Source organism: Euprymna scolopes, chromosome 1, assembly GCF_053919585.1.
Source record: "Euprymna scolopes isolate OS-2025 chromosome 1, ASM5391958v1, whole genome shotgun sequence".
Taxonomy (NCBI): Eukaryota; Metazoa; Mollusca; class Cephalopoda; order Sepiida; family Sepiolidae; genus Euprymna; species Euprymna scolopes.
Genome location: NC_136482.1, coordinates 4,603,177 through 4,618,545, shown reverse-complemented (window position 1 = coordinate 4,618,545; position 15,369 = coordinate 4,603,177). Strand labels below are relative to the sequence as shown.

Below are 15,369 nucleotides of genomic sequence, written 5' to 3'. Positions count from 1 at the left end.
CATGCTAAAATATTCCTGATTTCGAAATAGTGTTATGTTTGAAAAAAATCTATATTATCTATATAATTATAAAACTCAAATGACCTTGTAACGAGCGTTGTAACCCAACATCCGGTGTACGACTTCCGGTTGCACATGCTTACATAAACATAAACCCATAACATAAATAATCTACGTTGCAATAAAACGTATTGTTTTACTGTGTACGTTTTCAGCGTCCCAATTGTTTTTTTTTTTCGCTTTTAATTTATCCAAATAAACACTTGTTAATACTTTCCGCTTTTTTTTACATTGTTCATTTCCGCATTGTCTTAATTAGTTTTATTAACCTTATCAGTAACATATAAATTAAATATTTGACCCAATGGGTCATGAATGTTTGTTTAAAATAAATGAAAAAAAGTTACACTTGATTTTCCTTTTCTATTTAAGAAGCTATTCTTAACAGGAGGAGAGTATTTTTTTAAAACTATTCAGTACTTTCAACTAATAATTTCATTTAAAAGATATATAAAAATTTGAATTTAACTTTAAGTATTATGGTATCTGTTCAGTGTATATTTACCTAAAAGTATGGTAAACCACTTATAATTCAATGGCTGTAAGTTTTTTTTTTCAAAATAATCAATTATAATAAACAGAACGACCCATAGAAATCTATCTATATTCTTTTTTCATTTTAATATACTTTCATAGAAATGTTTCTGTTATGTCACAAAAACTATTTTCTTTACATCACAAGTGTCACGCTCAAATATTAATTCCATAGCTAATATAACATACTGACCCAACGGGTCACGGGTTGTCTAGTCTATTCTAATTAGCCTTGAAATGTATTCAGCAAATATCTCATCGCTTACTATGTTTCTCTATTTCTCTCTCATACCAACGAATGATATTATTTTATGAAGTAATTTGCCTTTGCCTTCATAAACAATAATGAATATTGCCACAAGTACTGATACTATTAAATTAATAGTCAGAAAAGAAAGGCGAGCGCACGCGAGAGAGAAAATAATCGCAGATATAAGAAAAGAATCCTTTAAAATTTTATCTTAATATATTTCTAAGTATAACTAGATTTGCAAACTCAGTTTACTTTATTTGAACCATCTTACACGAGCTGTATTTTTGAACAAAGAGTTTACATTTTTGGCGAATAAACATAAAACACACACACACACACACACACACACACATATATATATATATATACATATATATTTAGTAGAAATGGTAATTAATAAAAACTTGAAGAAAGTGCTCAATACTGTTGTAGAGCAAATATGCGTTTTATTTTTATTACCGTTTTTTTCTGTTCAGTTACATTTTTGGAAACAAAACGGTTATAAAAATAAAACGTATATATATATATATATATATATATATATATATATATATATATATATATATATATATACTTGATAAAAACCAGAGGTTATATCGCCGTTTAAAATACGAATGAAGTTCAAGATAGTTGTCAGGATAATACAGATAATATAAATCAATCTTTATCTAAAAAATTCTGAAACGACTAACTTTACTTTATTATATAGATTCTATGTAATAAATGGCCCTTAAGTTTAGGCTAAGCTAGCTTATAAAAGTTGATATTAAAAGAAAGTATTATATAACTGCTTGGTAATATCAAACACAGAATTTATTCCTAAACAACATATACATATGAAGAATACAGTTGAAAGGATTGATTGGGTTAAAATATTAAAATACAAAATAGAAGCATTGTTCAATGCAAGATTGATTTTTAATATGTTTTACACTTTAATCTTAATTTTTACAGTGAAAAAAAATTGCCAGTATTTGTGTGAATAACATTGAAAAAGGTTTCTATTTTCAATTTTAAAATTTACAAGTTTAATAAAACTATTTTTTTTGTAGTTCAATGTGAAGTTCAAAGGAAATATTATTTATAGCGTAAAAAAATCTAATTCTATTGAAATTGAAATAACATGGGTTCATGTTTCAGATCATAGATTCCAGAAATGAAAGCCGACCAATGTTTATATTAAAGAGCCAAATAGTTCATTTAAAAACATTGATAAATTATTGTTGTTGTTATTATTATTATTATTATTATTATTAGTAGTAGTAGTAGTAGTAGTATTGTTATTATTATTATTATTATTATTATTATTATTATTATTATTATTAATATCATTATTATTTACTCACTACGAGTTTCCAGTCAGCCTATCATTAAAGATGTATTTTTGAGAACTATCTGTGGTGTTTCATAAATGATCGAAATGGTCTGCACGTTCTAGCAAGCTATTACTATATTTACGTAAAGAAAATAAAAAGAATGTATAAATTTGCTGTCTTTGATTGAGCACTATCAACGACCTTGTTGAAATTCAATGATTCTAATCTTTTAACTATTTTCAACCTATATATATATATATATATATATATATATATATATATATATTAAATTCCTATTGTCTATTTAAAAATTATCAAAGCGAACCTTTTTATATGCTAAAGCACTACCCAGCAACTACATTTAATTACTTGTTTATTTCTTATAGTTCGTTGGATCATCAGTTTCATTTCACTATTATGCTGGATTATATTTATGTATAGTTTTTACTTTCTGCATTATTGCGTAGAATTTAACATATAAACGTTCTAGAACACGGAAATATTTGTATATATATATGTATACATATATACATACATATATATATGTATATACATGTGTATGTATATATAAGTGACCTTGTCGGCGTCTTTGGAAAAAGACTCTACAAGCTCCTCCCTGAATATCTAGTCTAGAGACGGGAAATTGTAAATATAGAGTAGTCAGACCTGCAAAAACTTTTTGATTTATGTTTTAGTCTTTAAAATAGCTGCTAATGTCTCAAAATCGAAAAAAGAAACATTGAGCTTGGCTTGGCGTAAGTCAACTATACCCGTATTATTTCTGTTCATTTTCTAATTAATAGTTATAGGTTAAGCAACTGTATTTTTTGCGATTTTTTGTATACGTATGCATTTAGGTTATACAGCAACGAATAAGGCTTGCTATATTTTTATTTTATTTCGGCTTTGATTCCAGCTGATGGCACAATAGTCATTGTCTATTTAATTTTGATCTTTTAAAACTACGGCTATATTTTAAGTACAACATGCACCGGGCGGCCTCCTATTATATATATAAATATATATATATATATATAACTCTTTCAATTCCATTAATGACAATATTTTAACATAATAAAATACTCATATAAACGTATATATATACGTTTATATATATATGCATATATACGTTTACATATATACATATATATGCATACTTTTATATATATATATATATATATATATAATATAAATTTATAGAAAGAATGAAAAGAATATAATCTTAAATTTACAATTTAATATCGTTAAATAGCTACAAATATCATCGCTTTTAAATCTTTATACGACACTAATGCGTAAACGGTTTTTATTGGCGTCATTTTGACATCATGTGTGTGGATCCTTATCAAATTATTGACTCATCTTGATAGCATTGCATTGCAAATCACATTGTTAAAAGGTAATAAAAATAAATCATATTTTTGTGCTTCTACATTTTTGAGAAGGTGATAATTTGGACTATTAAGATTATTCGGATTGCTGTTCTCATCTGGAGTGTTATTCACATATTTCGGCCGATATAACATTCGGTTCTTTTTTAGGTGTATCTTGTCGAACTCGGGAATCTTTCTGTCTAAATCGGTAATCTACACGAAATTTTGAACGGAACTATTTATTTAACCACGATTTCGTTCAGTCAGCCATTACCTAGTAGAAACTCACATTTGTATTCTTCGTATCGCCCTCACTGAGGATTGAACCTTCATCTTCCAGGTGATTGTCACTTACAACTGAATTTAATCTAGTCTGCTATCTATTATATATGGCTCATTGCGGACACAAGAGCATGCTAACTTCGTTGAATGAATAAATGGTTTTGTTGTAAATTTCTTGCAGATTCCCAAGTTTGACAGAAAGATTCACTTTGACAAGGTACATTTGAAAGAGATCAGAGGTTACATCGGCAGAAACGTTGTGCGAATGATACTTAAAATAAGAACGGTTTTGTTTCGAATACGTCATATAATCCACTATATATATGCAGGTCCCATCTGTGTTTCTCGTATTAGCGTAACTTACCTATTGTTCAATTTGTTTTTATTTTACTATTTACTGAATATTTATTTAATGAAGATTATCATGGCATGAGTACTAAAACGAACTTTAGCATCTCCTGTCTATGATATATATATATATATATATATATATATATATATATATATATATATATATATATATATATATATATATATACTATTATAAATTGAATTCAGCATTCTAGACTATTTTTAAACGTTCGTTTTATTCTTTTGTTAATAGTAAAAACGAACGAAACTTTGTTATCTCTCCCAAGTTTAATGGAATTTGGTAGCATTTAAGCTGCCTAGTTGAAAGCATATTTATTGGGAAATTTTCCGGGAATCCTTATCTAGTAATAGATTAAGTTTTGTAAAAATAAACTTTTAATGATTTTATAAGTAAAAATCAAAACAAAATTACCCGAACAAGTTTCATTTTGGTTATACAATAATTTGCTACAAATGATAAATGAATGGTTGGTTGATGCTGTGATAATTAATTTAAACTTTAAAAGTCATGTTTGAAATAAGAATAATTTTGAAAAAATACGGCGTATGTGAAAAAAAGGAAGTAAAAGATTCCCGAGCAACGTCAGATTGGTCCAACGCGTTAAGTTATTAGGTTTTACTACATAACAGCCTTTAAGGTGGTTTAAAGCAAAACAATATTTACTAAGAAAAAGTTTTGCTTTCATTTGGAAATTAATTGTTAAAAGTGCAATAGTTTTATCGTTTAAATAAGAAACGGATAGAAATAAAGTGATTCATACTTTTTATATATTTTAGTTAATTCAACATGTTTGGTACCCGGACAATGTATGCAAATCTGCTAGTACATAATATATCTGACAAAATATCACTTTTTTAAAAAGACAAAAAGGGGAATATTATCTCTGTGAAAAGAAATATGGATGCGAATCTTAAGAAATGCTTTGAGACGTTAGAATTGTACGTTCTGAAACAATATTTTGAAGAGTTGTCTTCTCTTGAATATCTAATCAATTGACGGCGATCAATTAGCTTCAACGATCGAGTTCAAATTTGAGCCAAAGATTCTGTTCTTTGATTTCATGATTATGTTTTTTATTATCGCATACTTAGGTTTAATAATATAGTTTATTTAGATCAGATTTAGAAAGCTGGTAAAATATATGTTTGATTTTCATATCACATTTGGTAGTGTGTATCAAACACAATTATTTTAGAGGTGCCTCAAAATCGACACAACCCACAGTAACAGCTCTGTCTGCCATGCAATGTTTATTCAAATAGGCTAGAGAATTAAAACACTCCGAGAATAAATATGATCTTTTGACTTCTTTTTCTGGACCAAAACTGAATATAGGCGAGGCCATACAGTATATAGTTTACGATATAGGAGTATTTTCAAACAACATAAAGAATAGTAATAGCATTTGTGGAAATAGATATGGTTTCGTATTGTTAATCATGAATGGAAATGCTTTGATGAAAATGTTCCAACTGTCTTTTCTCAAACAAAATGGAAGTACTAGAGCCATTTCCTGTCACAATGGGACCATATTGCTGATGCTTGGGCCGGAAGAATTGTCTGCGCTTTGATTCCGAATCCAACGTTGAAGGTCAAGATTGCGGATCAGATTTGCTTGGGTCAGCTGCTTCTCCTTCTTCCAATAGGCATTCTCCTAAAAATAGAAAAGAGAAAGTAAACCGTGACACGGAGTAGCAGGATTCGAAAAATGAATTTAAAGCAGAAATGAGTGTGTATATATATATATATATATATATATATATATATATATATATATAGAGAGAGAGAGAGAGAGAGAGAGAGAGAGAGAGAGAGAGGGAGAGAGAGAATAAATGACAAGAAGTTATATTCCAAAATTTATGATATTGACAATTATTCCTTTAATTTAGTTAACTTATTCTTGTGGGTATATATGCTGATGACGCTACACTCTATGGCAGGCAAGACAGGAAGACGAATGAACACATTTCTAAAGAAATGGCAGAAACACTAGAGGAAGACCTCCAATCTGTGGTGGAATGGGGACAAAAGTGGTTGGTCGCGTTCAATGCTGCCAAGACTAAACTAGTTTCATTCAATAATTACAAGAAACCCTCTCTACCACCTATAGCAATGGCCAACGACTCTTTATCTGAGAGTACATCTTTCAAGCTCCTTGGCCTAACGTTCACAGGAAACATGAGTTGGAACAATTACATTGAAGGCATTGCCAGTGCCGCTGCAAGAAAGGTGAGCTCTCTCTACCGTGCTAGAAAACTACTAACACCCGAAAGTATCCTGTACCTCTATAAGGCCACAATTCGCCCATGTATGGAGTAGTGCTGTCACATTTGGGCTGGTGCATCTGCTACTAGTCTCTCGCTCCTTGACAAGGTTCAAAAGAGAGTCGCAAACCTGATAGGCCCTGAACTGGCATCTAAGCTTCAGCCTCTATCCCATCGATGAAATGTTGCATCCCTCTGCCTGTTCTACAAGTATTTTAATGGTGATTGCTCTGACGAACTGGAATCACTTGTGCCCCAACGACGTGAGCACCCTCGACAAACCCGACAGGCTGCTAAATCCCACCCCACACTGTAGAGATCCCTAGATGTAAAAGATCTTTCTACTTCGGTAGTTTCTTCCCCAGAACCGCTAGACTCTGGAATTCCATTCCAAGTCCCTTCTTCCCCAACAGTACTGACGTGCAGAAGTTCAAGTGTAACGTGAACCAACATCTTGTTGCCCAAATCCCTACATAGTACCCCAGTAGTTATTGCCCCTGATAGTAGCCCCCTACACCAAAGTGGCAATCTGCCTTGTTTGGGGTGAAAATGTAATAAAAAAAAACAAAAAGAAAATCTGTTTCGTAGCGCAAAATCAATGACTTAATTATTATATTAATCAGTGAATCTATTATGGAAAAAATCAATATGGCGTAATGGAAAAATAAAAAGGTATTTGCAGCTTCTCTTTAAAATTTCGGATTTTAATCATGTCAAATCACACTTTAATTCCTTTTGACGGATTGATTGTTGCTATTTCTTCTGATAAGTTAAGGGCATAATAGATTCACTGATTGATATAATAATTAAGTGATTGATTTTGCGCTACGAAACAGATACTGTCAAGAATTTTATAAGTCAACTGAATTAAAGAAATGCATTATATGATGATCAACATTATGAATTTTGGAATATAACTTTTTGTCATTTATTCTCTATATTGCTCTGTAATTACATTGAACTTCTTAAATAAGAAGTGATATATAAGAAAATATATTTCTACAGACATATATATATTTTATTTCTCAAATAAATTATTGATAATACAAAGAAAATGATTATGCTTCTCATTTTTTTTTTTTTTTAGAGAATTTGGATAATTTAAATTATTCGGACGACTGTTCTTATCTTGAGTGTTATTTGCATAACGTTTCGGCTGGTATAACCTCCAATCAGTGTATCTTACTGCACTCGGAAATCTTTCTTTCGACCTCGGGAATCTGCACGGAATTTCTTTATTTAATCTACAAGGTAGCATGATCCTGTTGCGACTGTAAAGCTTCCTGGCGTAATAGATAATATACTAAATCAAAATTCGGTTCTTTCTGACATTCTTCTGAAGGTTGACGTTTCAATCCTCAGAGATAACGAAGAATTCAGTTGCGAATTATTTAAGACTTCAACCTGATGACGGCTGCTAGGGCTAGAAAATGTTAACCTGTGAATTATATGAAAGTTTCCTTCCGCAGATTTCGCACAGATTCCCGAGTCGACCGATAGATTCCCAAGTTCGACAGACAGATTCCCGAGTTCGACAAAATTTACCCGAGAACGTCGGAAGTATATATATATATATATATATATATATATATATATATATATATATATATATATATATATATATATATATCGAGTCTTCCTAAAAATAGTCGAGTCTTTCTAAAAGTAACGCCTCCCATGTTTATTCTCCCAAATGGATCAGAGGGGATTTAAAATTGCTTTGTTAAGATGAATGAACTTATGCATTCATAAACTGAAAGTTTCATCTTCCAATTACATATAGAGATTTTCAGAAAGCAATCTGTGTCATTGTCGTGCGTCAGAAGCATGGCTGTGTTATTGAATTTCTGGCAAAAGTGCATTGAGAATAGAAGTGGTGGCCGTGTAGAAAAATAAATATGTGTGTGTGTGTGTGTGTGTGTGTGTGTGTATAACGTGACCGATATTTTTTTACACTTCAAAAGTCTTGGACACAAAAGTTGTTTGGTAGTTTGTCGCAAAGGAATAAACCAAGAAACAAAGAAAAACAGAAAATAAATAAAAATCCGACTCGGCATTTTTCTTTAAGTACAAATAAAATACATTTATTCGTGGTTCTTCCAAAACAACATATTTCATTATTTTTCAAAAGTCTTTTCGTACACACACGTGCTTTACAACGGTGTACAATATAACATGTGCTTTATAAATAGCTCTTTTACACATCTATCTTCCCCGAATACAACCATCTACTATTCTCAATCACGTAATGTATTTTATTCTCCCTTTCTTATGACGCAAGCTCGCGCACACTTACTAATTTGCATACGTGCTTAAACAACTGTTGCTTATATTTTCGCTAGCCGGCTATCCCTCGACTGCTGCTGATTGTCTCACACGCGCCCAGACGCGCCCAGACGCACACACACATTAACATTTTTTGTAATAATGGGTCTCCACCTTGTGTCGTCAAAATATTTACTTGATGACGCCATACTTTTGTGACGTCATCATCTATACGATTCCATACACAAAGAACTTGTTGCTACTTCATTATTCACATTCTAGATTTGTTTTTAGGTTAGAAAACTATTACTCTTATTTATATCAAATAGAGTGCAGTGCTACTTGGACGTAGTTGGCAACTATTGGGGCCATATCTACAGGACAACTATTTATGGAGTTGAGCAGCGAGGTCTCTACTTACATGACTTTTGAACTTCTGCATATCAGTACAGTCAGGAAAGGAGGAAACTGGGATAGAATTCTGAAGTCTAACAGTTTGAGAGAAGAAACTATTAGAATAGAAGTTTTTTCCGGCATCTAGGAATTTCTAGAATGCAAAGGTGGGATTTTGCTGCTTGCCGAGTGAGGGAGACACAAGTAATATGAGTACATCAGAGCACATCCTATTAAAATATTTTAAAAACACGCACAAGGATACAAAATTGCGGTGATGAGATAGGGTTGCAGCTTGATTAAAAACTCCTGGACCCTATCTAAGAGTGAGAAAATAGTGGTAGTGTCACCAGATGTTGCGACAATACTTCCTGCCTGGACTAATAGTGACTTTGTAGAGATATAGGATACTCTTAGGAGTGGATACTTATTTGGCACAGTAGAAAGAGACCATTTCTTTGCAGCCCCCTTGGCAATATATTCAATGACACTCTACTATTTTAATTCTTATTTTTTGTTATTACGTCAACCAGGCCACGCCGATTAGTCATGCTAGTATAAACTATCTGAAGAGTTGTTAAAATGAAACATGGACAAATCAAGTTATAAGATTATCAATAGAAATGTTTGTTCTCTTATAAATTATCGTTCAGAAATCATCAGAGAAGCAAACATTTATCGATCTTTGTTCTACCGCCATTGAAAAGCGACACAGTCATTTGGAGTTTATAATGGAAAGAAATGAATGGAACTAATTATGCGCTGTTTATGTATTGATCAATTGACCGATATAAATAAACAGTTATCTAACAAATATCGATCTCCTTTAACTATTGTTACGAGAAGCACTCCTGGACCGTTGGGTCACTACCACAATGGCTATTTGATTTTCGTTTCTTAAAAAAAAATCATAAACTACAACTGAAGATTTTTTTTCTTTTATAACTTCATGTAAGCACTCTTTTCTTATTACATTATGCTTAAGCCTAATCTGGCCATAAAGATATAATTCTTTTTGGTAATGTTTTAAGCTCTATTTATACGAAAGTACGTAGTTGAATTGGTAGAGTGTTAAACTCAAGGTTCCGGTTTCGATATTCGATGAAGTCTTCTGCTTTATTTATTAGGAATTTACTATTTCGTACAATCTACTCGTGACCCATCGTTGCATGGGAAAGGATTTCAACGGAATAGTTTCTATAAAAGTACAGAATCCGACAGTTTACAGCTTTTAATATTGTTAATGCGGCAGCGAAGCTCTCTTAAATACCAGATAATAATTGTTTCTGACTACGCGTTTTTTGTAACATGCGATTAATATACTAAGCTCTTTTCTTTTAACAATTACAAAAAAACTTCTCAATCACTGATTGCCATGACTCATCGGTTTACGAGGGGCGTGCAATAAGTAATGCCCCTGAACCACTTACCATAGGAGTAGAGCAACGAAACTTGGCACAGTTATTAGTCGTTCTCTACGTAGGAACCACTCAGAGTTATGCATTTCTTCCATCGTTTGATGCAGCTCTGGAGACCGTTTTTGTAGAACACCCCAGGTTGGTCCTCCAACCACGACCTGACTTCAGAAATGAAGGCGGTATCATATGGGAAACGCTTTTCTTTAAAACACAACTTCATGGATGGGAAGAGGTGAAAGTCAGAGGGTGCAAGGTCAGGAGAGTAGGGAGGATGGGGAAGGATTTCATAACCACATGCCCGTGCTTCTGATCTGGCGACATGCGAGTTGTGGACTGGAGCCTTGTCCTGCAGGAGGAGGGTACCTTTGCTGATCTTGCCTCGCCTCTTGATTTTGATAGTTTACCTTAATTTCTTCAAAAACGAAGCATAATAGGGTCCTGTAATTGTGGTACCCTTTGCCAGGAAATCTGTCATTACTACTCCGTCCTGGTCCCAGAAGACTGTGAGCATGACCTTGCCAATGGAGGGCTGCACCCTTGCTTTCTTTGGAGGTGGTGAGTCCAAGTGCTTCCACTGCATTGGCTGGGCTTTGATCTCTGGATCATAGTGACGAACCCAGGTTTAGCCCTGTGTAATCAGTCTTTTGAAAAACTTTAACTCATCTTCTTGGCACATCTCCAAATTTATCCTCGAGGACTCGACGCGTTCTCGCTTCTGGAATGGTTTCAGCAACCCGGGAATCCATCTGTCAGACACCTTATGCATATGCAAATGGTCATGAATGATAGTTTCCATAGACCCTGTACTAATCTTGACATCTTGAGCTATTTGGCGAATAGTAATGCGCCGATTTTCCAAAATGGCAGCCTCAACTTGACGGACAGATGACTCATCAATGGCATTAGGGAGGCGACCAGGTCTGGGAGCTATTTCCACAGACTTCCGGCCATGTTTGAATTCACGATGCCAGCGTTTTACAAGGAGATATGATGGTGCATTATCAGCATAAGTTTCTTTCACTTCATCAAAAGTCTCCTGTGGTGTGCGTCCTTTTAAATACAAAAACCGGATCACTACTCGGCATTCAACAGACTCCATTTCACACCTGACTCAGTTCAAACACCTGTAAAACAGAAACCACAATTAGTTCCGAGCTGTAATTTGCCACATAACCTGTAGATATAAATCATTGCACATGCAAAATTTCAGCTAGATCAGACAACTGATAGTGGGTATTACTTATTGCAAGCCCCTCGTAACAATCGCAGATAATAAATAAATTGCTGCGAGGAAGGTGGACTCTCTTCTGTGCTAGAAAATTAATCACCCCCGAGAGTATCCTGTATGAAGGTATCTTATATCTGTACAAGGCCACCAATTGCCAATTTATGGGGTATTGCTGCCACATCTGGAGTGGTGCTTCTATCACTTATCTTTCGCTCTTAGAGTTAAAAAAAAAAGTCTTCAAATTAATAATTCCGGTAATCTTAGTAGCATATAAATACTCCTTGGTGTTGGGAGATGTGAGTTGGAGAACTGCAACGGAGATGAGGAAATAGCTAGCAAGAAGGATAATGTGTTTTCACTGTGTCTGCATTAAAAAAATCGGTAGGATACTGCAGAAAATGGATGCCACAAGAGCCAGACATTTCAATGCTGACATTTACGAAATAGGCGTCGGAGTGTTGACCGTAAAAATATCCCAAAGCAAGAATCTTCGCTGCAATAATCGTGAGCACTAACTAATCACTACCAATGCGCAGGAAACTGCCCTACGAAAACCAAAAACTTCCCAACGAGTCTAAACATGAAATCAATCCTATTTTGAATGTTGAGAATATACTCATTTTGTATTTTTTAAACGTGTAAAATTTATTTAGGAAACCTTGGATATGATATAGAAATGTTATCTGGTTCCATTAAATATTCCATCTTTCTTTTTTTTACCTTCAGAGAATTAAAATAGAAATTGAGCTCATGTTGTTTTGGAGAGAAACCTCCCCAGAGCAGGCCGTATTATGGAATGTTATGAATCAGAATCTCAACTCTAAATAAATTTGAATAAAATCAATATCAGATAAGAAATATCGATTAAAATTAACCTTATGGAAAACAATAACATCTTCGTCCGTTCTATCTATAAATAATTCATTTATGATATTTTTATATGTTGTCATATTTTATCTTCTTTGTTTAAACCTAAGATCGATTGTTTCCTCTTTCTACAATCAAGGTTTCCAAATTCTTTACAATATGACCACTAGTAAGCATCTGCACGAATCGGACACGCGTGTACCATGCTAGACCTCCCCATGTGATCAATTTGAATAGCTACACATTAGCGTATATTTAATTACATTTCAATTATTTGATTTCCCGGATCCTATTTCCAGGCATAGATATATTGAAGTTTTATATCATGAGTTTATATTATAAAATAATGCGTTCTCTCACTCCCTATCCCCCCTCTCTCTATCTCTCTCTCTCTCTCTCTCTCTCTCTCTATATATATATATATATATATATATATATATATATATATAGGAAAACAAAAACTGTAAATAAAAATTTATTAATTAAATTAATTTAATGTATTATTTGACAGAATACTCCAAAAACAATTTTTAATGGCCGTAATCCGCGGAGTTTCAAAGAATGCCACACTTGCTATTCTTCCCATGAGAGCAAGAAATTAGCAAATGTAATTGTATCACAGGTTAAATATGCTGGTTGATGCATTAGATGAACAAAAATTTATGATATTTTGTCATAACTTGTAAAAGAGTTAAAAGTTATATATACATGAAACAATCGGAAAAACATTACCTTTAATAAAGTCTTCATGCAAGTTCCAATTGTATGCCGGTTTTTTAAAAAATTATTTTTCTACATCTCCTTTTGACTCGTTGTTTTTAAAGGTGTTGTGGGGAAAACACCCTCCAAATAGACTGTTCTATCCACTATATAAACTATAGACCTTTTGATCCCAGGTGTGGATTAAACACCAGAGCGACCCTCGCCTGCTCGGTGACGTTTGCTACTTTTTTCAGTTGTAACCTTTTTACGTTGTTGTTCCAATAATACATTGTTTAAACTCTATTCCGTTGTTCTGTTTTCTTTGTGGCTTATTGCAAGCCATAACACTGGCGACATTGGATTCGGAGAACGTACTCACGTTTAAAAACAGGGTTCTAAAAAACTAAACACTAACGACATTGGATTCAAGGAGCATACTAAAATCGAAACAAGTAACCACAATGAAAAAATACTCGCGTTGAAATAGTATTCTAAAAATACTAACGATGTCGGACTCAAATGTTACCTAGCCTAAGGAAGTGCCTAACATAAGACTTGCAACTGAAAGGTTCACGGTAACTAAAAAAAAGAAAACGCAGTTTCTCACGACTTTCAAAGATAGCGCTGTACTTTTGCGAAAAGAAAAAGGTTCGTCGCGACTTAGAAAGGTAAATTTTTATACTTTTGGAAAAAGAATTTGTCACTTGTGGTTTCGCTGCTAAAATCGGGCGCTATTTTTTTCTCCGGAGAAAAATATATACTTGATTTTTTTTTCTTTAGACAATGAACTTTTTATATATTTATGTTTTTTTTCTATTCATTTTATTGTCTGGAGGAAGAAACAAGAAAGAATAAAACGGTTTTGTAAAATTCAGTGAACGTTTTGAAATTGCTAATGCTGACAATGCAAAATGGACGAATTGAAAGTAGCGTTGGAACATTTGACCAAGTTGCATATCGATGCCGCAAAGCGTCAGTCACAATCCGAAAAACACTGGACTGAACATCAAATACGATTCGAGGAACAGCAAAAGGAATTGCAAAAACAATTAGCGGAATGTCAAATATGAACCGAGGAACAGCAAAAGGAAGTTCCAAAACAGCAGAACGTCAATTAGAAGTTCAAAAACAGTTAGCCGAACGTTAATTACGGACAGAGGAATTGCTTACAGAAATTGTTAAAAATAATGCGAACGCGGAAAGCAATTCATCATTTTCTCAGAAATATGGACCGCAATAGACAATTCTAAATACAAGAAAGAGGAAAAATCATTTGCAGCGTATTTCCGGCATTATGAAGATTTTTTTAATATTGCTTGCAGCAACTGGTCTGATCAAAAGAAAACCAGACTTCTACTACGAAAATTGGAAACAGCTAAGCATGATAAATTCGTGGATTACATCTTACCTCAGAAACAGCAGATTTATCATTCAATGAGACGGTGAGTTTGTTAACAGACCTTTTCACACCGAAAACGTCTGTTTTCCATAAGCGTTTGAGATGTTTGAATGTGATAAAAGACGATAATGACGATTTTGCCATGTACGCAGCTGTAGTGAACAAAAACTGTGATAGAGATTTTAAATATGGCGCAGAGTCCTTATAAAATTAGAAAATTAACCGAACTTAACACTTCTAAAATTGACTGAGGATTGTGAAAAAGTAGAAATTATAAAAATAAGATGCAAGAAATATCGAAGCAAGCATCGTGAATATAAACCGTAACTAAGAAAAAACCGTCGAAATGGCACACAGACACTAAACACCGAAACTCAGATACTTCTTAACCAGCTTTTTAAACGAGTTAAAAATTACCAGACTTTTTCAATTTGATAACAGTTCCATTATAGCATATTTATTATGGGGTGATCGAACACTCTGGCATTAGATAGATAATTCTATGTTGAATTTAAAATAAATAAATAAAAATACAAAAGTCACCAAGATCCCCCCCGACCACCGCCACTCAACATACCCTTTAAATATCGGCATAAAAGCAGACTGACTGGCTGGCATTCGTCCTCCTTAAGCTATCGACTC

The 15,369-nt window shown here is 33.2% G+C and overlaps 1 protein-coding gene across 1 annotated transcript in view; it reads right to left on the bottom strand.

The window, feature by feature from the left end:
- Window positions 1–4,330: 4,330 nt before the first annotated feature.
- The window catches only part of LOC145266357 (uncharacterized), a 356,086-nt gene continuing 345,047 nt past the window's right edge, over window positions 4,331–15,369 (bottom strand). Inside the window, exon 2 of the mRNA XM_080122368.1 lies at window positions 4,331–5,845. Within this exon, the coding sequence (XP_079978494.1) occupies window positions 5,784–5,845 (62 nt within the window). The 3' untranslated portion in view covers window positions 4,331–5,783. The remainder of the gene's footprint in view (window positions 5,846–15,369) is intronic.